The 25,497-nt window shown below is 44.6% G+C and overlaps 1 protein-coding gene across 2 annotated transcripts in view; it reads right to left on the reverse strand.

Annotated features, from left to right (window-relative positions):
• Nucleotides 1–24,797, reverse strand: part of LOC121566892 (2-phosphoxylose phosphatase 1-like) — a 55,195-nt gene extending 30,398 nt beyond the window's left edge. Inside the window, exons 1-4 of one of the 2 annotated variants that reach the window (XM_041876799.2) lie at nucleotides 24,600–24,797; nucleotides 23,877–23,920; nucleotides 23,597–23,744; nucleotides 16,285–16,467 (exon numbers count right to left, since the gene is read on the reverse strand). In XM_041876799.2, coding sequence (XP_041732733.1) covers nucleotides 16,285–16,467; nucleotides 23,597–23,675 — 262 coding nt within the window. In that variant the 5' untranslated portion in view covers nucleotides 23,676–23,744; nucleotides 23,877–23,920; nucleotides 24,600–24,797. Of the gene's footprint in view, nucleotides 1–16,284; nucleotides 16,468–19,429; nucleotides 19,738–23,596; nucleotides 23,745–23,876; nucleotides 23,921–24,599 lie in introns of those variants that run through there. The other variant, XM_041876800.2, reaches the window with a different exon arrangement.
• Between the last annotated feature and the right edge of the window lie 700 nt (nucleotides 24,798–25,497).

Consider the following 25,497-nt stretch of genomic DNA (forward strand, 5'->3'; position numbering starts at 1 on the left):
CTCTTTATCCTCTCTATCCTCTAACTAACCATGACCTTTATCCTCTCTCTATCATCTAACCATGACCTTTATCCTCTCTCTCCTCTAACTAACCATGACCTTTATCCTCTCTCTCCTCTAACTAACCATGACCCTTTATCCTCTCTATCCTCTAACTAACCATGACCCTTTATCCTCTCTCTATCATCTAACCATGACCCTTTATCCTCTCTATCCTCTAACTAGCCATGACCCTTTATCCTCTCTATCCTCCTAACTAACCATGACCCTTTATCCTCTCTATCCTCTAACTAACCATGACCCTTTATCCTCTCTCTCCTCTAACTAACCATGACTCTTTATCACTCTCTATCCTCTAACTAACCATGACCCTTTATCCTCTCTATCCTCTAACTAACCATGACCTTTATCCTCTCTCTCCTCTATCTATCCATGACCTTTATCCTCTCTCTCCTCTAACTAACCACGACCCTTTATCCTCTCTCTCCTCTAACTAACCATGACCCTTTATCCTCTCTCTCCTCTAACCATGACCCTTTATCCTCTCTATCCTCTAACTAACCATGACCCTTTATCCTCTCTCTCCTCTAACTAACCATGACCCTTTATCCTCTCTCTCCTCTAACTAACCACTTTGACCCTTTATCCTCTCTCTCCTCTAACTATCCATGACCCTTTATCCTCTCTCTCCTCTAACTAACCATGACCCTTTATCCTCTCTCTCCTCTAACTACCATGACCCTTTATCCTCTCTCTCCTCTAACTAACCATGACTTTATCCTCTCTCTCCTCTAACTAACCATGACCCTTTATCCTCTCTCTCCTCTAACATTTATCCTCCCCTCTAACCATGACCCTTTATCTCTTCTCCTCTATAACCATGACCCTTTATCCTCTCTCTCCTCTAACTAACCATGACTCTTTATCCTCTCTATCCTCTAACCATGACCCTTTATCCTCTCTCTCCTCTAGCACTGACCCTTTATCCTCTCTCTCCTCTAGCCATGACCCTTTATCCTCTCTCTATCATCTAACCATGGCCCTTTATCCTCTCTATCCTCTAACTAACCATGACCCTTTATCCTCTCTATCCTCTAACTAACCATGACCCTTTATCCTCTCTCTCCTCTAACTAACCATGACTCTTTATCCTCTCTCTATCCTCTAACCAACCATGACCCTTTATCCTCTCTATCCTCTAACCAATCCATGACCCTTTATCCTCTCTCTCCTCTAACTAACCATGACCTTTATCCTCTCTCTCCTCTAATCCATGACCCTTTATCATCTCTCTCTCCTCTAACTAACCATGACCTTTATCCTCTCTATCCTCTAACTAACCATGACCCTTTATCCTCTCTCTCCTCTAACTAACCATGACCCTTTATCCTCTCTCTCCTCTAACCATGACCCTTTATCCTCTCTCTCTCTAACCATGACCCTTTATCCTCTCTCTCCTCTAACTAAGCATGACCCTTTATCCTCTCTCTCCTCTAACTAACTCATGACCCTTTATCTCTCTCTCTCCTCTAACTAACCATGACCCTTTATCCTCTCTCTCCTCTAACTAACCATGACCCTTTATCCTCTCTCTCCTCTAACTAACCATGACCCTTTATCCTCTCTCTCCTCTAACCATGACCCTTTATCCTCTCTCTCCTCTAACCATGACCCTTTATCCTCTCTCTCCTCTAACTAACCATGACCCTTTATCCTCTCTCTCCTCTAACTAACCATGACCCTTTATCCTCTCTCTCCTCTAACTAACCATGACCCTTTATCCTCTCTCTCCTCTAACTAACCATGACTCTTTATCCTCTCTATCCTCTAACCATGACCCTTTATCCTCTCTCTCCTCTAACCATGACTCTTTATCCTCTCTATCCTCTAACTAACCATGACCCTTTATCCTCTCTCTATCATCTAACCATGACCCTTTATCCTCTCTCTCCTCTAACTAACCATGACCTTTATCCTCTCTCTCCTCTAACTAACCATGACCCTTTATCCTCTCTATCCTCTAACTAACCATGACCCTTTATCCTCTCTCTATCATCTAACCATGACCTTTTATCCTCTCTATCCTCTAACTAACCATGACCCTTTATCCTCTCTATCCTCTAACTAACCAAGTGACCCTTTATCCTCTCTCTCCTCTAACTAAGCCATGACCCTTTATCCTCTCTCTCCTCTAACCATGACTATCCTCTCTCTCCTCTAACCATGACCCTTTATCCTCTCTCTCCTCTAACCATGACCCTTTATCCTCTCTCTCCTCTAACTAACCATGACCCTTTATCCTCTCTCTCCTCTAACTAACCATGACCCTTTATCCTCTCTCTCCTCTAACCATGACCCTTTATCCTCTCTCTCCTCTAACTAACCATGACTCTTTATCCTCTCTATCCTCTAACCATGACCCTTTATCCTCTCTATCCTCTAACTAACCATGACCCTTTATCCTCTCTATCCTCTAACTAACCATGACCCTTTATCCTCTCTATCCTCTAACCATGACCCTTTATCCTCTCTATCCTCTAACTAACCATGACCCTTTATCCTCTCTCTCCTCTAACTAACCATGACCCTTTATCCCTCTATCCTCTAACCATGACCCTTTATCCTCTCTATCCTCTAACTAACCATGACCCTTTATCCTCTCTCTCCTCTAACTAACCATGACCCTTTATCCTCTCTCTCCCTCTAACTAACCATGACCCTTTATCCTCTCTCTCCCTCTAACTAACCATGACCCTTTATCCTCTCTCTCCTCTAACTAACCATGACCCTTTATCCTCTCTCTCCTCTAACTAACCATGACCCTTTATCTCTCTCTCTCCTCTAACTAACCATGACCCTTTATCCTCTCTCTCCTCTAACCATGACCCTTTATCCTCTCTCTCCTCTAACCATGACCCTTTATCCTCTCTCTCCTCTAACTAACCATGACCCTTTATCCTCTCTCTCCTCTAACTAACCATGACCCTTTATCCTCTCTCTCCTCTAACTAACCATGACCCTTTATCCTCTCTATCCTCTAACCATGACCCTTTATCCTCTCTCTCCTCTAACTAACCATGACCCTTTATCCTCTCTCTCCTCTAACCATGACCTTTATCCTCTCTCTCTTCTAACCATGACCCTTTATCCTCTCTATCCTCTAACCATGACCCTTTATCCTCTCTATCCTCTAACTAACCATGACCCTTTATCCTCTCTATCCTCTAACTAACCATGACCCTTTATCCTCTCTATCCTCTAACTAACCATGACCCTTTATCCTCTCTATCCTCTAACCATGACCCTTTATCCTCTCTATCCTCTAACTAACCATGACCCTTTATCCTCTCTCTCCTCTAACTAACCATGACCCTTTATCCCTCTATCCTCTAACCATGACCCTTTATCCTCTCTCTCCTCTAACTAACCATGACCCTTTATCCTCTCTCTCCTCTAACTAACCATGACCCTTTATCCTCTCTCTCCTCTAACTAACCATGACCCTTTATCCTCTCTATCCTCTAACCATGACCCTTTATCCTCTCTCTCCTCTAACTAACCATGACCCTTTATCCTCTCTCTCCTCTAACCATGACCCTTTATCCTCTCTCTCTTCTAACCATGACCCTTTATCCTCTCTATCCTCTAACCATGACCCTTTATCCTCTCTATCCTCTAACTAACCATGACCCTTTATCCTCTCTCTCCTCTAACTAACCATGACCCTTTATCCCTCTATCCTCTAACCATGACCCTTTATCCTCTCTATCCTCTAACTAACCATGACCCTTTATCCTCTCTCTCCTCTAACTAACCATGACCCTTTATCCTCTCTCTCCTCTAACTAACCATGACCCTTTATCCTCTCTCTCCTCTAACTAACCATGACCCTTTATCCTCTCTCTCCTCTAACTAACCATGACCCTTTATCCTCTCTCTCCTCTAACTAACCATGACCCTTTATCCTCTCTCTCCTCTACTAACCATGACCCTTTATCCTCTCTCTCCTCTAACCATGACCCTTTATCCTCTCTCTCCTCTAACCATGACCCTTTATCCTCTCTCTCCTCTAACTAACCATGACCCTTTATCCTCTCTCTCTCCTCTAACTAACCATGACCCTTTATCCTCTCTCTCCTCCTAACTAACCATGACCCTTTATCCTCTCTATCCTCTAACCATGACCCTTTATCCTCTCTCTCCTCTAACTAACCATGACCCTTTATCCTCTCTCTCCTCTAACCATGACCCTTTATCCTCTCTCTCTTCTAACCATGACCCTTTATCCTCTCTATCCTCTAACCATGACCCTTTATCCTCTCTATCCTCTAACTAACCATGACCCTTTATCCTCTCTATCCTCTAACTAACCATGACCCTTTATCCTCTCTATCCTCTAACTAACCATGACCCTTTATCCTCTCTCTCCTCTAACTAACCATGACTCTTTATCCTCTCTATCCTCTAACTAACCATGACCCTTTATCCTCTCTATCCTCTAACTAACCATGACCCTTTATCCTCTCTCTCCTCTAACTAACCATGACCTTTATCCTCTCTCTCCTCTAACTAACCATGACCCTTTATCCTCTCTCTCCTCTAACTAACCATGACCCTTTATCCTCTCTCTCCTCTAACCATGACCCTTTATCCTCTCTATCCTCTAACTAACCATGACCCTTTATCCTCTCTCTCCTCTAACTAACCATGACCCTTTATCCTCTCTCTCCTCTAACTAACCATGACCCTTTATCCTCTCTCTCCTCTAACTAACCATGACCCTTTATCCTCTCTCTCCTCTAACTAACCATGACCCTTTATCCTCTCTCTCCTCTAACTAACCATGACCCTTTATCCTCTCTCTCCTCTAACTAACCATGACCCTTTATCCTCTCTCTCCTCTAACCATGACCCTTTATCCTCTCTCTCCTCTAACCATGACCCTTTATCCTCTCTCTCCTCTAACCATGACCCTTTATCCTCTCTCTCCTCTAACTAACCATGACCCTTTATCCTCTCTCTCCTCTAACTAACCATGACCCTTTATCCTCTCTCTCCTCTAACCATGACCCTTTATCCTCTCTCTCCTCTAACCATGACTCTTTATCCTCTCTATCCTCTAACTAACCATGACCCTTTATCCTCTCTCTCCTCTAACTAACCATGACCCCTTTATCCTCTCTCTCCTCTAACTAACCATGACTCTTTATCCTCTCTATCCTCTAACCATGACCCTTTATCCTCTCTCTCCTCTAACCATGACTCTTTATCCTCTCTATCCTCTAACTAACCATGACCCTTTATCCTCTCTCTATCATCTAACCATGACCCTTTATCCTCTCTCTCCTCTAACTAACCATGACCTTTATCCTCTCTCTCCTCTAACTAACCATGACCCTTTATCCTCTCTATCCTCTAACTAACCATGACCCTTTATCCTCTCTCTATCAGCTCTAACCATGACCCTTTATCCTCTCTATCCTCTAACTAACCATGACCCTTTATCCTCTCTATCCTCTAACTAACCATGACCCTTTATCTCTCTCTATCCTCTAACTAACCATGACCCTTTATCCTCTCTCTCCTCTAACTAACCATGACTCTTTATCCTCTCTATCCTCTAACTAACCATGACCCTTTATCCTCTCTATCCTCTAACTAACCATGACCCTTTATCCTCTCTCTCCTCTAACTAACCATGACCTTTATCCTCTCTCTCTCCTCTAACTAACCATGACCCTTTATCCTCTCTCTCCTCTAACTAACCATGACCCTTTATCCTCTCTCTCCTCTAACCATGACCCTTTATCCTCTCTATCCTCTAACTAACCATGACCCTTTATCCTCTCTCTCCTCTAACTAACCATGACCCTTTATCCTCTCTCTCCTCTAACTAACCATGACCCTTTATCCTCTCTCTCCTCTAACTAACCGTGACCCTTTATCCTCTCTCTCCTCTAACTAACCATGACCCTTTATCCTCTCTCTCCTCTAACTAACCATGACCCTTTATCCTCTCTCTCCTCTAACTAACCATGACCCTTTATCCTCTCTCTCCTCTAACTAACCATGACCCTTTATCCTCTCTCTCCTCTAACCATGACCCTTTATCCTCTCTCTCCTCTAACCATGACCCTTTATCCTCTCTCTCCTCTAACTAACCATGACCCTTTATCCTCTCTCTCCTCTAACTAACCATGACTCTTTATCCTCTCTATCCTCTAACCATGACCCTTTATCCTCTCTCTCCTCTAACCATGACCCTTTATCCTCTCTCTCCTCTAACCATGACCCTTTATCCTCTCTCTATCATCTAACCATGACCCTTTATCCTCTCTATCCTCTAACTAACCATGACCCTTTATCCTCTCTATCCTCTAACTAACCATGACCCTTTATCCTCTCTCTCCTCTAACTAACCATGACTCTTTATCCTCTCTATCCTCTAACCAACCATGACCCTTTATCCTCTCTATCCTCTAACCAACCATGACCCTTTATCCTCTCTCTCCTCTAACTAACCATGACCTTTATCCTCTCTCTCCTCTAACTAACCATGACCCTTTATCCTCTCTCTCCTCTAACTAACCATGACCCTTTATCCTCTCTATCCTCTAACTAACCATGACCCTTTATCCTCTCTCTCCTCTAACTAACCATGACCCTTTATCCTCTCTCTCCTCTAACCATGACCCTTTATCCTCTCTCTCCTCTAACCATGACCCTTTATCCTCTCTCTCCTCTAACTAACCATGACCCTTTATCCTCTCTCTCCTCTAACTAACCATGACCCTTTATCCTCTCTCTCCTCTAACTAACCATGACCCTTTATCCTCTCTCTCCTCTAACTAACCATGACCCTTTATCCTCTCTCTCCTCTAACTAACCATGACCCTTTATCCTCTCTCTCCTCTAACCATGACCCTTTATCCTCTCTCTCCTCTAACCATGACCCTTTATCCTCTCTCTCCTCTAACTAACCATGACCCTTTATCCTCTCTCTCCTCTAACTAACCATGACCCTTTATCCTCTCTCTCCTCTAACTAACCATGACCCTTTATCCTCTCTCTCCTCTAACTAACCATGACTCTTTATCCTCTCTATCCTCTAACCATGACCCTTTATCCTCTCTCTCCTCTAACCATGACTCTTTATCCTCTCTATCCTCTAACTAACCATGACCCTTTATCCTCTCTCTATCATCTAACCATGACCCTTTATCCTCTCTCTCCTCTAACTAACCATGACCTTTATCCTCTCTCTCCTCTAACTAACCATGACCCTTTATCCTCTCTATCCTCTAACTAACCATGACCCTTTATCCTCTCTCTATCATCTAACCATGACCTTTTTTATCCTCTCTATCCTCTAACTAACCATGACCCTTTATCCTCTCTATCCTCTAACTAACCATGACCCTTTATCCTCTCTCTCCTCTAACTAACCATGACCCTTTATCCTCTCTCTCCTCTAACCATGACCCTTTATCCTCTCTCTCCTCTAACCATGACCCTTTATCCTCTCTCTCTCCTCTAACCATGACCCTTTATCCTCTCTCTCCTCTAACTAACCATGACCCTTTATCCTCTCTCTCCTCTAACTAACCATGACCCTTTATCCTCTCTCTCCTCTAACCATGACCCTTTATCCTCTCTCTCCTCTAACTAACCATGACTCTTTATCCTCTCTATCCTCTAACCATGACCCTTTATCCTCTCTATCCTCTAACTAACCATGACCCTTTATCCTCTCTATCCTCTAACTAACCATGACCCTTTATCCTCTCTATCCTCTAACCATGACCCTTTATCCTCTCTATCCTCTAACTAACCATGACCCTTTATCCTCTCTCTCCTCTAACTAACCATGACCCTTTATCCCTCTATCCTCTAACCATGACCCTTTATCCTCTCTATCCCTCTAACTAACCATGACCCTTTATCCTCTCTCTCCTCTAACTAACCATGACCCTTTATCCCTCTCTCTCCTCTCACTAACCATGACCCTTTATCCTCTCTCTCCTCTAACTAACCATGACCCTTTATCCTCTCTCTCCTCTAACTAACCATGACCCTTTATCCTCTCTCTCCTCTAACTAACCATGACCCTTTATCCTCTCTCTCCTCTAACTAACCATGACCCTTTATCCTCTCTCTCCTCTAACCATGACCCTTTATCCTCTCTCTCCTCTAACCATGACCCTTTATCCTCTCTCTCCTCTAACTAACCATGACCCTTTATCCTCTCTCTCCTCTAACTAACCATGACCTTTATCCTCTCTCTCCTCTAACTAACCATGACCCTTTATCCTCTCTATCCTCTAACCATGACCCTTTATCCTCTCTCTCCTCTAACTAACCATGACCCTTTATCCTCTCTCTCCTCTAACCCATGACCCTTTATCCTCTCTCTCTTCTAACCATGACCCTTTATCCTCTCTATCCTCTAACCATGACCCTTTATCCTCTCTATCCTCTAACTAACCATGACCCTTTATCCTCTCTATCCTCTAACTAACCATGACCCTTTATCCTCTCTATCCTCTAACTAACCATGACCCTTTATCCTCTCTCTCCTCTAACTAACCATGACTCTTTATCCTCTCTATCCTCTAACTAACCATGACCATTTATCCTCTCTCTCCTCTAACTAACCATGACCTTTATCCTCTCTCTCCTCTAACTAACCATGACCCTTTATCCTCTCTCTCCTCTAACTAACCATGACCCTTTATCCTCTCTCTCCTCTAACCATGACCCTTTATCCTCTCTATCCTCTAACTAACCATGACCCTTTATCCTCTCTCTCCTCTAACTAACCATGACCCTTTATCCTCTCTCTCCTCTAACTAACCATGACCTTTATCCTCTCTCTCCTCTAACTAACCATGACCCTTTATCCTCTCTCTCCTCTAACTAACCATGACCCTTTATCCTCTCTCTCCTCTAACTAACCATGACCCTTTATCCTCTCTCTCCTCTAACTAACCATGACCCTTTATCCTCTCTCTCTCCTCTAACTAACCATGACCCTTTATCCTCTCTCTCCTCTAACCATGACCCTTTATCCTCTCTCTCCTCTAACCATGACCCTTTATCCTCTCTCTCCTCTAACCATGACCCTTTATCCTCTCTCTCCTCTAACTAACCATGACCCTTTATCCTCTCTCTCCTCTAACTAACCATGACCCTTTATCCTCTCTCTCCTCTAACCATGACCCTTTATCCTCTCTCTCCTCTAACCATGACTCTTTATCCTCTCTATCCTCTAACTAACCATGACCCTTTATCCTCTCTCTCCTCTAACTAACCATGACCCTTTATCCTCTCTCTCCTCTAACTAACCATGACCCTTTATCCTCTCTATCCTCTAACCATGACCCTTTATCCTCTCTCTCCTCTAACCATGACTCTTTATCCTCTCTATCCTCTAACTAACCATGACCCTTTATCCTCTCTCTATCATCTAACCATGACCCTTTATCCTCTCTCTCCTCTAACTAACCATGACCTTTATCCTCTCTCTCCTCTAACTAACCATGACCCTTTATCCTCTCTATCCTCTAACTAACCACGACCCTTTATCCTCTCTCTATCATCTAACCATGACCCTTTATCCTCTCTATCCTCTAACTAACCATGACCCTTTATCCTCTCTATCCTCTAACTAACCATGACCCTTTATCCTCTCTATCCTCTAACTAACCATGACCCTTTATCCTCTCTCTCCTCTAACTAACCATGACTCTTTATCCTCTCTATCCTCTAACTAACCATGACCCTTTATCCTCTCTATCCCCTCTAACTAACCATGACCCTTTATCCTCTCTCTCCTCTAACTAACCATGACCTTTATCCTCTCTCTCCTCTAACTAACCCATGACCCTTTATCCTCTCTCTCCTCTAACTAACCATGACCCTTTATCCTCTCTCTCCTCTAACCATGACCCTTTATCCTCTCTATCCTCTAACTAACCATGACCCTTTATCCTCTCTCTCCTCTAACTAACCATGACCCTTTATCCTCTCTCTCCTCTAACCATGACCCTTTATCCTCTCTCTCCTCTAACCATGACCCTTTATCCTCTCTCTCCTCTAACCATGACCCTTTATCCTCTCTCTCCTCTAACTAACCATAACCCTTTATCCTCTCTCTCCTCTAACTAACCATGACTCTTTATCCTCTCTATCCTCTAACCATGACCCTTTATCCTCTCTCTCCTCTAACCATGACCCTTTATCCTCTCTCTCCTCTAACCATGACCCTTTATCCTCTCTCTATCATCTAACCATGACCCTTTATCCTCTCTCTCCTCTAACTAACCATGACCTTTATCCTCTCTCTCCTCTAACTAACCATGACCCTTTATCCTCTCTATCCTCTAACTAACCATGACCCTTTATCCTCTCTCTATCATCTAACCATGACCCTTTATCCTCTCTATCCTCTAACTAACCATGACCCTTTATCCTCTCTATCCTCTAACTAACCATGACCCTTTATCCTCTCTATCCTCTAACTAACCATGACCCTTTATCCTCTCTCTCCTCTAACTAACCATGACTCTTTATCCTCTCTATCCTCTAACCAACCATGACCCTTTATCCTCTCTATCCTCTAACCAACCATGACCCTTTATCCTCTCTCTCCTCTAACTAACCATGACCTTTATCCTCTCTCTCCTCTAACTAACCATGACCCTTTATCCTCTCTCTCCTCTAACTAACCATGACCCTTTATCCTCTCTCTCCTCTAACCATGACCCTTTATCCTCTCTCTCCTCTAACTAACCATGACCCTTTATCCTCTCTCTCCTCTAACTAACCATGACCCTTTATCCTCTCTCTCCTCTAACTAACCATGACCCTTTATCCTCTCTTTCCTCTAACTAACCATGACCCTTTATCCTCTCTCTCTCTAACTAACCATGACCCTTTATCCTCTCTCTCCTCTAACCATGACCCTTTATCCTCTCTATCCTCTAACTAACCATGACCCTTTATCCTCTCTCTCCTCTAACTAACCATGACCCTTTATCCTCTCTCTCCTCTAACTAACCATGACCCTTTATCCTCTCTCTCCTCTAACTAACCATGACCCTTTATCCTCTCTATCCTCTAACTAACCATGACCCTTTATCCTCTCTCTCCTCTAACTAACCATGACCCTTTATCCTCTCTCTCCTCTAACTAACCATGACCCTTTATCCTCTCTCTCCTCTAACTAACCATGACCCTTTATCCTCTCTTTCCTCTAACTAACCATGACCCTTTATCCTCTCTCTCCTCTAACTAACCATGACCCTTTATCCTCTCTCTCCTCTAACTAACCATGACCCTTTATCCTCTCTCTCCTCTAACCATGACCCTTTATCCTCTCTCTCCTCTAACCATGACCCTTTATCCTCTCTCTCCTCTAACTAACCATGACCCTTTATCCTCTCTCTCCTCTAACTAACCATGACCCTTTATCCTCTCTCTCCTCTAACTAACCATGACCCTTTATCCTCTCTCTCCTCTAACCATGACCCTTTATCCTCTCTATCCTCTAACTAACCATGACCCTTTATCCTCTCTCTCCTCTAACTAACCATGACCCTTTATCCTCTCTCTCCTCTAACCATGACCCTTTATCCTCTCTCTCCTCTAACCATGACCCTTTATCCTCTCTCTCCTCTAACCATGACCTTTATCCTCTCTCTCCTCTAACTAACCATGACCCTTTATCCTCTCTCTCCTCTAACCAACCATGACCCTTTATCCTCTCTCTCCTCTAACCATGACCCTTTATCCTCTCTATCCTCTAACTAACCATGACCCTTTATCCTCTCTCTCCTCTAACTAACCATGACCCTTTATCCTCTCTCTCCTCTAACCATGACCCTTTATCCTCTCTATCCTCTAACCATGACCCTTTATCCTCTCTATCCTCTAACCATGACCCTTTATCTTCTCTATCCTCTAACCATGACCCTTTATCCTCTCTCTCCTCTAACTAACCATGACCTTTATCCTCTCTCTTCTCTAACCATGACCCTTTATCCTCTCTCTCCTCTAACTAACCATGACCCTTTATCTTCTCTCTCCTCTAACTAACCATGACCCTTTATCCTCTCTCTCCTCTAACTAACCATGACCCTTTATCCTCTCTCTCCTCTAACCATGACCCTTTATCCTCTCTCCTCTAACTAACCATGACTCTTTATCCTCTCTATCCTCTAACCATGACCCTTTATCCTCTCTATCCTCTAACTAACCATGACCCTTTATCCTCTCTATCCTCTAACTAACCATGACACTTTATCCTCTCTATCCTCTAACCATGACCCTTTATCCTCTCTCTCCTCTAACTAACCATGACCCTTTATCCTCTCTCTCCTCTAACTAACCATGACCCTTTATCCCTCTATCCTCTAACCATGACCCTTTATCCTCTCTATCCTCTAACTAACCATGACCCTTTATCCTCTCTCTCCTCTAACTAACCATGACCCTTTATCCTCTCTCTCCTCTAACTAACCATGACCCTTTATCATCTCTCTCCTCTAACTAACCATGACCCTTTATCCTCTCTATCATCTAACCATGACCCTTTATCCTCTCTCTCCTCTAACTAACCATGACCCTTTATCCTCTCTCTCCTCTAACTAACCATGACCCTTTATCCTCTCTCTCCTCTAACTAACCATGACCCTTTATCCTCTCTCTCCTCTAACTAACCATGACCCTTTATCCTCTCTCTCCTCTAACTAACCATGACCCTTTATCCTCTCTTTCCTCTAACTAACCATGACCCTTTATCCTCTCTCTCCTCTAACTAACCATGACCCTTTATCCTCTCTCTCCTCTAACTAACCATGACCCTTTATCCTCTCTCTCCTCTAACTAACCATGACCCTTTATCCTCTCTCTCCTCTAACCATGACCCTTTATCCTCTCTCTCCTCTAACCATGACCCTTTATCCTCTCTCTCCTCTAACTAACCATGACCCTTTATCCTCTCTCTCCTCTAACTAACCATGACCCTTTATCCTCTCTCTCCTCTAACTAACCATGACCCTTTATCCTCTCTCTCCTCTAACCATGACCCTTTATCCTCTCTATCCTCTAACTAACCATGACCCTTTATCCTCTCTCTCCTCTAACTAACCATGACCCTTTATCCTCTCTCTCCTCTAACCATGACCCTTTATCCTCTCTCTCCTCTAACCATGACCCTTTATCCTCTCTCTCCTCTAACCATGACCCTTTATCCTCTCTCTCCTCTAACTAACCATGACCCTTTATCCTCTCTCTCCTCTAACCAACCATGACCCTTTATCCTCTCTCTCCTCTAACCATGACCCTTTATCCTCTCTATCCTCTAACTAACCATGACCCTTTATCCTCTCTCTCCTCTAACTAACCATGACCCTTTATCCTCTCTCTCCTCTAACCATGACCCTTTATCCTCTCTATCCTCTAACCATGACCCTTTATCTTCTCTATCCTCTAACCATGACCCTTTATCCTCTCTCTCCTCTAACTAACCATGACCTTTATCCTCTCTCTTCTCTAACCATGACCCTTTATCCTCTCTCTCCTCTAACTAACCATGACCCTTTATCTTCTCTCTCCTCTAACTAACCATGACCCTTTATCCTCTCTCTCCTCTAACTAACCATGACCCTTTATCCTCTCTCTCCTCTAACCATGACCCTTTATCCTCTCTCCTCTAACTAACCATGACTCTTTATCCTCTCTATCCTCTAACCATGACCCTTTATCCTCTCTATCCTCTAACTAACCATGACCCTTTATCCTCTCTATCCTCTAACTAACCATGACACTTTATCCTCTCTATCCTCTAACCATGACCCTTTATCCTCTCTCTCCTCTAACTAACCATGACCCTTTATCCTCTCTCTCCTCTAACTAACCATGACCCTTTATCCCTCTATCCTCTAACCATGACCCTTTATCCTCTCTATCCTCTAACTAACCATGACCCTTTATCCTCTCTCTCCTCTAACTAACCATGACCCTTTATCCTCTCTCTCCTCTAACTAACCATGACCCTTTATCATCTCTCTCCTCTAACTAACCATGACCCTTTATCCTCTCTATCATCTAACCATGACCCTTTATCCTCTCTCTCCTCTAACTAACCATGACCCTTTATCCTCTCTATCCTCTAACTAACCATGACCCTTTATCCTCTCTCTCCTCTAACTAACCATGACCCTTTATCCTCTCTCTCCTCTAACTAACCATGACCCTTTATCCTCTCTCTCCTCTAACTAACCATGACCCTTTATCCTCTCTCTCCTCTAACCATGACCCTTTATCCTCTCTCTCCTCTAACCATGACCCTTTATCCTCTAACTAACCATGACCCTTTATCCTCTCTCTCCTCTAACTAACCATGACCCTTTATCCTCTCTATCCTCTAACCATGACCCTTTATCCTCTCTCTCCTCTAACTAACCATGACCCTTTATCCTCTCTCTCCTCTAACTAACCATGACCCTTTATCCTCTCTATCCTCTAACCATGACCCTTTATCCTCTCTCTCCTCTAACCATGACCCTTTATCCTCTAACTAACCATGACCCTTTATCCTCTCTCTCCTCTAACTAACCATGACCCTTTATCCTCTCTATCCTCTAACCATGACCCTTTATCCTCTCTCTCCTCTAACTAACCATGACCCTTTATCCTCTCTATCATCTAACCATGACCCTTTATCCTCTCTCTCCTCTAACTAACCATGACCCTTTATCCTCTCTATCCTCTAACTAACCATGACCCTTTATCCTCTCTCTCCTCTAACTAACCATGACCCTTTATCCTCTCTCTCCTCTAACTAACCATGACCCTTTATCCTCTCTCTCCTCTAACTAACCATGACCCTTTATCCTCTCTATCCTCTAACCATGACCCTTTATCCTCTCTCTCCTCTAACCATGACCCTTTATCCTCTCTCTCCTCTAACTAACCATGACCCTTTATCCTCTCTCTCCTCTAACCATGACCCTTTATCCTCTCTATCCTCTAACCATGACCCTTTATCCCCTCTATCCTCTAACTAACCATGACCCTTTATCCTCTCTATCCTCTAACTAACCATGACCCTTTATCCTCTCTCTCTTCTAACTAACCATGACCCTTTATCCTCTCTCTCCTCTAACTAACCATGACCCTTCATCCTCTCTCTCCTCTAACCATGACCCTTTATCCTCTCTATCCTCTAACCATGACCCTTTATCCTCTCTCTCCTCTAACTAACCATGACCCTTTATCCTCTCTCTCCTCTAACTAACCATGACCCTTTATCCTCTCTCTCCTCTAACCATGACCCTTTATCCTCTCTCTCCTCTAACTAACCATGACCCTTTATCCTCTCTCTCCTCTCTCCTCTAACCATGACCCTTTATCCTCTCTATCCTCTAACTAACCATGACACTTTATCCTCTCTCTCCTCTAACTAACCATGACCCTTTATCCTCTCTCTCCTCTAACTAACCATGACCCTTTATCCTCTCTCTCCTCTAACTAACCATGACCCTTTATCCTCTCTCTCCTCTAACTAACCATGACCCTTTATCCTCTCTCTCCTCTAACTAACCATGACCCTTTATCCTCTCTCTCCTCTAACCATGACCCTTTATCCTCTCTCTCCTCTAACTAACCATGACCCTTTATCCTCTCTCTCCTCTAACCATGACCCTTTATCCTCTCTCTCCTCTAACTAACCATGACACTTTATCCTCTCTCTCCTCTAACCATGACCCTTTATCCTCTCTATCTAGCTAACCATGACCTTATCAACCTAAATCTGTTGATGTGCCCTTGAGCAAGGCACTTAACCCTAATTTACTCCAGGGGTGCTATATTACTATGGCTGACCCTGTAAAACAACACATTTCACTGCACCTATCCGGTGTATGTGACAATAAAACATATTTGTTAAATTTTTTATTAACCCTCTCTATACTCTAGCTAACCATGACCCAACCCCAGCCTATCAATTCTCTTTATATGACCCAACACATCTGGTGTACACACATCTAAATGTTCCGTATTTCTCCACATGGCTAAGCCTTCCTTGTTACCGACTGACAGACTCCATATGGTTCTGTTCTAAACCCTTAGCTTTGACCTGTCTTCAGTGATTGGTTGAGCAAATGGTTAACACGCTAGCAGACTGCAGAGGACTGAAACATTGCTCTTTCTTCCCACTTACCAGTGGAACAGCAGATTAGACTGTGTACGTGTGTGTGTGTGTGTGTGTGTGTGTCTCACCCTCCCAGGCCTGGTCAGAGCGGTTGGGGGTGTTGCAGTAGCCATTTGCCTCAGAGATGGGGTCTGGTTCAGGAGGTTCTGTGTGGAGGACAGGGATCACTCTCTTCCTGCTCTTCCCCTGGCCCTGACCTTGACCCTTTGGGGGGCGCTCCTCACCCATGGGCGTAGTGGGGATTAGGTGCACTGGAGAGAGAGGAGAAGGGAGGGGGTCAATTCCTCAATGTTCGAGAGATTGTGAGGGAGAGAGAGACTGAATGAAAGAGCAGAGAAGGAGGAATTGAGTGAGAGAGAGAGCGAGCGAGCGAGAGAGAAGTATAGCGAGAGAAAGAAAGAGAGAGAGAGAGAAAGAGAGAGAGAGAACCCCTCACCACTACCACAGGGTTGCCTTGACGACCATTAACCTGTGACCCCTGGGCCAGGCGGCCCAATGGGAGAGAGCGGTGTGGGAACCACTGCAGTCCCATTCAGAAACACAGGATCCTGGGAAGAAGTTGAAACTCAATGACCTCCTGGCAATACCCACTACCATGCACACACGCACACACACAGACAGACACAGTCACACACACACACATAGACACACACACTTACCTCAGAAACGCCTGGTTGTCCTGAAGCCGGGAAGTGGAGTAGGTAAATATTACATCTCTTTGCAAAGAGAGACAGAGCAAGACTCTTTCTAATCATAAAAGATGAGAGGCCCTTTCATTCCTATGACAACCTTTAAATTATATCTCACCAACACACACACACACACACACACACACACACACTTGTACAGTAAAATAGAAACACACACACACACAGGATCACATAACTCTCTCACTTCCTCATAGTCAGACACACACACAGAGTTTCCACCCCCTCCAAGCTCCAGCTGAGCTCATAAAGTCCACAGTGTTGCTGGACAGAACTGCTGGGTGTTTGGGATGGCTGGGAAGGTAGGGGGTAAGGGTAGGAGGTAAGGATGGGAGGTAGAGAGTAAGGGGTAGGAAGGTAGGGGTAGGAGGTAAGGGTGGGAGGTAGAGAGTAGGGGGTAGAAGGGTAGGGGTAGGAGGTGAGGGTGAGAGGTAGGGAGAAGGGGGGTAGGAAGGTAGGGGGGTAGGGAGGTAAGGGTGGGAGGTAGAGAGTAGAGGGGTAGGGAGGTAGGGGGGTAGGAGGTAAGGGTGAGAGGTAGGGAGAAGGGGGTAGGAAGGTAGGGGGTAGGAGGTAAGGGTGGGAGGTAGAGAGTAGAGGGTAGGGAGGTAGGGGGTAGGAGGTAAGGGTGGGAGGTAGAGAGTAGAGGGTAGGGAGGTAGGGGGTAGGAGGTAAGGGTGGGAGGTAGGGAGAAGGGGGTAGGAAGGTAGGGGGTAGGAGGTAAGGGTGGGAGGTAGAGAGTAGAGGGTAGGGAGGTAGGGGGTAGGAGGTAAGGGTAGGAGGTAGAGAGTAGAGGGTAGGGAGGTAGGGGGTAGGAGGTAAGGGTAGGAGGTAGGAAGGTAGGGAGTAGGAAGTAGGGTGTTGGGTTGGACCCCTTTCAGACTTCCTTAACACAGCAGACAGAGAGAGCAGAGGGTTGGCGACTAGGGGTGGAGTTAGACTCCCGAGTGGCGCAGCGGTCTAAGGCACTGCATCTCAGTGCGTCACTACAGACCCTGGTTTGAGTCCAGGCTGTATCACAATCCGGCTGTGATTGGGAGTCCCATAGAGCGGTGCACAATTGGCCCAGCGTCGTCCGGGTTTGGCCGGGGTAAGCCATCATTGTAAATAAGAATTTGTTCTTAACTGACTTGCCTAGTTAAATAAAAAATATTTAAAAAAGACGTTGGAGGCAGGGAGTAACCTAACCGGTATTTCACTTCCTGTCATAAAATTGTTACATCGTGTTTTCACCACAGGCCTAGATTCAGCATTGGTCACACACCACCCCTAGATGATAAAGTTCCATTGGTTATTCGTTTTTGCAAGTCTCTTTAGAAACAGACTACAGAGGAACTAGCCTAAATACAAACCTCACTATCTTAAAGTGAGGGTACCCATATTAACCCACACTCCCCATGAACCCCAAACAGTACATTCCATCTCCAGGGTACAGGAAAGCCAAAGAATGGAGTGGAAACAGGAAAGACATTTTAATGTACAAAAACAGTGTAACCATGACCAGCAAAACTAGACGTGTCGAATTATATAGCATACGTAGAAATGAACCAATCCTCTGGTAAAACTAAGAAGGCCTAAAGACAGAGTTTTAAAACTCTTGGTCATAGATTATGGTTAGAATGTGGCATCAGTTACTAGCATCAGTTCGCATCAGTATAGACTCACCGGTCAGTTAGCATCAGTATAGACTTACCGGTCAGTTAGCATCAGTATAGACTCACCGGTCAGTCAGCATCAGTATAGACTCACTGGTCAGTTGCATCAGTACAGACTCACCGGTCAGTTAGTATCAGTACAGACTCACCGGTCAGTTAGCATCAGTATAGACGGTCAGTTAGCATCAGTATAGATGGTCAGTTAGCATCAGTATAGACCCACCAGTCAGTTAAGATCCGTATAGATTCACCGGTCAGTTAACATCAGTATAGACTCACCGGTCAGTTAGCATCAGTATAGACTCACTGCTCAGTTAGCATCAGTATAGACTCACCGGTTCGTTAGCATCAGTACAGACTCACCGGTCAGTTAACATCAGTATAGAAGGTCAGTTAGCATCAGTATAGACTGCCGGTCATTTAGCATCAGTATAGACTCACCGGTCAGTTAGCATCAGTATAGAGGGTCAGTTAACATCAGTATAGACTCACCGGTCAGTTAGCATCAGTATAGACCTACCGGACAGTTAGCATTCGTATAGACAAACCGGTCAGTTAGCATCAGTATAGACGGTCAGTTAGCATCAGTATAGATGGTCAGTTAACATCAGTATAGACTCACCGGTCAGTTAGCATCAGCATAGACCTACTGGACAGTTAGCATCAGTATAGACGGTCAGTTAGCATCAGTATAGATGGTCAGTTAACATCAGTATAGACTCACCGGTCAGTTAACATCAGTATAGACTCACCGGTCAGTTAACATCAGTATAGACTCACTGGTCAGTTAACATCAGTATAGACGGTCAATTAGCATCAGTATAGACGGTCAGTTAGCATCAGTATAGACTCACCAGTGAAGAGGAAGAGGAGGAGGAGGTGTGTGTGAGCGGAGGATAGCATTCTGAGATCTGCTCACTGGGTAGAGGGGCAGACACACTGGAACCCATTCACTGGTCCCCCTCTCTCCGCACACACACTCACCGACAAACACACACACGCCTGCGCACTGGGCAGACCCACGGTCCAATTACAGGCCTTCTCACTGCCCTGGTCTGTCACAGTTGCCCACACAAAGGGCCTTTTGTAACGGACTGCCTCACACTATGTAGGAGCACACACACACTGAAGAAACACACACACACACAGAAGAAACACACACACACACACACACAGTGAAGAAACACACACACACACTGAAGAAACACACACACACACACACACACTGAAGAAACACACACACCCACACATAAACCCAGGGCATCAACGCCAACTCACACACCTGCAAACACACAGAGTTGTGTACAAGCCTGGAGCATGAACACACATTCACACAAATAAACACAGGGTACCAAAGCAACACACATTCAAGCCTAAGGCATCCTCCTACAGTACACACACAACATCAGTGGGCCGGGTCTATGCAACAACTAGCTGGCCTTAAGAAATGTACAGCAGGGCCAGTAATTAGGGGTTTAGCAGGTGGTTCTGACTGTATGCATTGGCTGTGTTGAAGGTGAGCCTATTACACTGATGAGGGCTTCCTTCCAGCCTTACAACTCAGTGTTTTACACTGCCTGTACTGTGGTAAAGAGCCAGCTGCTACAGTAAACCTTAAACACACAGGATGGACCACGACTGCCCTTCCTCCCCTCCCTCTCTCCCACCAGATAAATAAAACAGGGCCATTTCCAAATGGTGAGGGATAGACAAAGAGGGAAGGAGAGAAAGAGGGAGAAAAGTATCTGCTATAATAAACATAATGTGTGGCCTGGGCAGAAAAGGCAAAGCCATCCCATGCTGGAGAAGAGTAGCATCCTCCTGCTCAACCCACACATTTAATTAAGCCCTACTGTAAGTGATATTGTGCTAAAACAACACCAGATAGATTACCACTGGTTGACATGCGGATGTTAATACTGCTTCTGAAACGACTAGAGCTTACTCTTTATCAAACCACCACTGTAGCTTTTACCAAACTGCACCACACTACTGCCATGACCAATTCCACACACTACTGCCACAACCAATACCACACACTACTACCATGACCAATACCACACACTACTGTCACAACCAATACCACACTACTGCCACGACCAATACCACACACTACTGCCACAACCAATACCACACACTACTGCCACAACCAATACCACACATTACTGCCACAACCAATACCACACACTACTGCCACAACCAATACCACACACTACTGCCACAACCAATACCACACACTACTGCCACAACCAATACCACACACTACTGCCACAACCAATACCACACACTACTGCCACAACCAATACCACACACTACTGCCACAACCAATATCACACATACTGCCACAACCAACACCACACACTACTGCCACAACCAATACCACACACTATCAATTCATTGCATTCATTCTTGCACCATGTGATCAATTATCAGTTCTAAACATGTATGATCTGTCTGGTGCTCTATCTGTCTGTCTCTACTCCCCGTGGATTATTCTCTCTCTCTCTCTCTCTCTCTCTCTCTCTCTCTCTCTCTCTCTCTCTCTCTCTTCTCTCTCTCTCTTCTCCTCTTCTCTCTCTCTCTCTCTCTCTCTCTCTCTCTCTCTCTCTCTCTCTCTCTCTCTCTCTCTCTCTCTCTCTCTCTCTCTCTCTCTCTCTCTCTCTCTCTCTCTCTCTCTCTCTCTCTCTCTCTCTCTCTCTCTCTCTCTCTCTCTCTCTCTCTCTCTCTCTCTCTCTCTCTCTCTCTCTCTCTCTCTCTCTCTCTCTCTCTCTCTCTCTCTCTCTCTCTCTCTCTCTCTCTCTCTCTCTCTCTCTCTCTCTCTCTCCCCCCCCCCCCCTCTCTCTCTCTCTTGTAGTCTATACTTTCCTGTATCGCTCTGTTGATGTTATTGCGTCCCCCTTTCTCCATGACATTCCCTCTCCTGTCATCTCTCTCTTTTGTCTCTCCTTTCCTCTCTTCTCTCTCTCTCTCCATATCTCTCCTCCTGTTTTCGTTTCCCTCCTTCTCCATCCTCTGTTCCACTAAGCTTCACACTTCTCTTCCAGTGGGACACCCGGGCGCTTGTCAAACAGTTGTCACGCCTCTGCTGCCATGGCGACCCCAGTCCAGATTTCAGAGAGGTCATGGAGGCATGCAGAGTGTCAGAGTCACGGCAAACCATCTGTCATCGCCTGTCTGGATCACACACCGTAATCAATAAAGTTTCAGCAAACAAATTGAAAGCCAGTAGCGTAAGAAAGAACAGACCAAAACAGAAAGATAAGAGTCAGAGTCTAAAATAGAAAAAGAGAGAGATGAGCGGAAAACAGATAAGAGAGGGAGGGAAAGTGGGGGAGAAAGAGGGATGACAATCAATGAAACATGAAGTGCTGCTGTCCCACTGGGCCTTCCCCTGGCTCCTTGGCTGTACTAGAGGATAATGACCTGCAGTCTGATGAATAAGGTATGACAGCATCTCTCCAACACACAGACAACCTACAGATCACATGACAGGGAAGGAGAGGACGCTAACACAGACCATACTTTGATTACATAAATCCCATGTTCGCCCCAAGTGATCGAGAAATCAATCAAGAGTCAAGACACATTCTCAATGACAAAGTTGGGGACCCGTACGAACCTAGGCATTTGCATGTGCATGTGTGGCGTGCACACACACACACACTCTATGGTAACAATTTACAGTGGGATTTCATTCGGCATAATCTTGTATTGCCTTTTATTTTTGCTAAAGGAGAAGATTAGAGGGCAGGAGCAGAGAATGGTTTTAAGTTACTTTAGCCTACAATCCCCCTCAAACACAAACACACACATATGCTTTTGAGGGAGAGAGAGAGGGAGAGGAGTGATGGCAGCAGGGTCACAGAGTTCACACATTCTCAACGCAGTTAGGACACACACTCACATAATTCCAATATCTTCTGGCGTCTGTAAAGACTTGAAGCAAGAGAGCAGGGTACAGAGGGAGAGAGAGAAAGGTATGCACTACACAGCATATTTCACATATAAGTTAAAAGATGTGTTTCCATATTGAACCTGTGTAGCTGTACTGTACTATGTGGCCACAGTTCAAAAAGGAATAGAGGGGGAAGGAGCCTAAAAGAGGCGTTGAGAGGGAGCCGGGGGGATGTTCTGGCAAAGGCACAGCCCAAAACGCTATCTCTGCAGCACTGTGTTGCACAGTAATCCGGTGTGAGTGTGGTGTGTGAGAGAGAGACAGAAACAGAGACAGAAACAGACAGACAGCGAGAGAGAGAGAGAGAGAGAGAGGGCGAGAGAGAGAGAGGGAGAGAGAGTTAGGGTGTGTGTGAGGGAGGGAGAGCAAGAGGGATATTCAGTCCGTACTTGAGCAGATAGTACATGCTTTTCCAGACAGAAACTAATCCTAGTGAAAAATACTTCATCACAGTCAGACACAGGGTTTCAGGAACCCAGAATAATCAACATAATCTGGGACTAGGATTTTTCATCCAAATATGGATGTTATTTTTGCAGCTCAATAATATCCTCCAGTCTAGCCCTATTTTTAATGATGTTATTTTCATATAACAGCGAAAGGACTCTTCCTCCCATCCAAACACAGTAAGAGTCTTACGCACCGAATCGACTTGGCCTGTTTCCTTGTATTCATTAGCATCGAGGACACTGTATCTGGACTATGCACAGGGGAGATGGTGCACAATGACATAACGGTGGCGGAGGCCATTTTCTACCGGCAGCGCCTGCCATTACACAGCAGACACGTAATTGGGAGAACATGTAAGAGTATCTCAAGGTATCACAGTGGATAGGACTAGTCTATATATAGAATGTCTCTAGAGGCCCTGTCTTTGTTTTCATGTCAATGGGGCTCTTGGAGAGGAACACACAAGTGGTCAGATATAATTCATACACAAACGCACCTGGATATCACACCATGCGATCATACACAAATTCCAACAACAAATAATGGCAGATGTAGAGACACTACAATACACTAAATAATAATATACACTACACAAACACACACACAGTTTACTTACAGAATTGGAGGCTGAGACTGACGATGGCCAGCACCGCCCCCACCACCACCAGGAGGATGAAGCGGTTCCGAGCCAGCATCCTGACATGTGATTGGTCCGTCTCCCTGTCAGTCAGTCAGCCACCCACACCTTGCCCCATTCCTGCTGTCTAAATACACACAACGAAGACAACCAATAACATGCCTCTAAACCAATAGAATACATAGAAAAAACTTTGCTGCACACAATGAACCCCACACACAAACTACAGAAAGTCGTCAGTGGCAGTTTGTACCATTACCTTCTATGAATAGACCTATGAGAGTGCAGGGATCTAGGAACCATCTGGGAGGGAAAGGCAGAAAGAACATGTAAAAAAAAAAATACTATTTATGTCAGTTATACACAAAGCAACCCTGCTATTAGACAGCATGGCTAGATGAGGTAAAATGTATAGATGTGATTTCAATGTATAACTGTTATAATATGTAGCTAGCCTGTATGTATCTTTAATGTGGTGAAACTCTTCTGTGGAACTCCTGTAGTGCTTACTGGTACATTGTAGTAGGCTACTCGCGAGGAGATATTATTTCATGATGATTGCACTAATTAAAACAATGTTGACGCATTGTGACAGCTTGTCTGTTCGTCTCGGCTTCAATGCTGTGCTGACCAGCTACAAGGGAAGGGATTATTTGGTAGCTAGCGAACTGGCTAGCTAGATAATCTTGTTATATCTAACACATGAACTATGGTAGCATCTAGCTTTCTGCATCAATGCTACCGGTATAACAGCTAAAGTTACAGCTTGTAAAGATATAAATGCGGTAGTAAACTTGTCGAATTTTTTCGTAATTTAATGGTTTCGGTGGAGTCGTAGCTACCTTAATAACGTCGTTATTACAAAACGCCAAGCCTTTGTTTACAATGTACCTATTCAGGACAAACTCGTGGGAAAATGCTAAGTAGCTAAACTGACTAACTAACATATTGCTTGCTGGTCGTTTATCTCGGATCATCTTACCAGGTAGCGAGCCTCAATCAGAACTTGAATCCACCCAGCGCCGTGCTGGCTTCTACTCTTCTGAACTCCCTAGCGATGTGCGGTGGTGTGGCTGTCCTGGGAGGTCCTGCTGGCGGGCTACACTGTGCTGTGCTAGCCTCCTACTCCCCTTTTCATATGCAACTGAAACGTAATGGCTCGCTGCGCCGTCTCCCGGAAAACCTTCGCAATGCATCCCTCTTCTTTTGTCTCGTATCTACACTATTCTGGTGTGAGACGTGGAGGACCACCAGGTCATCTTGTCAACACCATTATTATATGGCCATCAACCGATATGATGTTGTGATAAAAATAAGTTATCCTACACGATTGCATCAAAATAGGAATCATTCAGCAGAGAAACAGCTTGAACGTTATTTTTCCCGCCACAGAGTTCTACTTACGCTAGGCCTATAATCAGTCGATGCTTTTAATGATGATGATGATAATGTAGAAGAGGTGATCACCCTGGCTGATGAAGAAAGGAGGGAAATGAGGACAGGTGAGAGGGGGGAGAAGAAATGCAGCAAGAACATCAAGGGTAGAAGACGAGAATGGTGGGAAGTTGTTAAAAATGCACACAAAGCGAGAGAGAGAGGCTTGTTCACCGAGCCATCAAACTATCTGCACTGACCCTATATTGCACTGACTCTATGTACAGCCACAAGACTATATATACATACTCACACACAAATTGATTTTGAAGAACTGATTTTAGCATTAAAAGACTCCAAAATACGGCCAATCATTTCAGGTCCAGTATGATCGTTGGGCCAGGGGTGTGAAAGATTCAGCAGGCTACTAGCATTACACATCTGGCTAAAATATTACTGTAGCTCTGTTGGAATTACTTTGATAGATAACTTTGACACCTTCTGGA

This window comes from Coregonus clupeaformis, chromosome 5, assembly GCF_020615455.1.
Source record: "Coregonus clupeaformis isolate EN_2021a chromosome 5, ASM2061545v1, whole genome shotgun sequence".
Classification (NCBI taxonomy): Eukaryota; Metazoa; Chordata; class Actinopteri; order Salmoniformes; family Salmonidae; genus Coregonus; species Coregonus clupeaformis.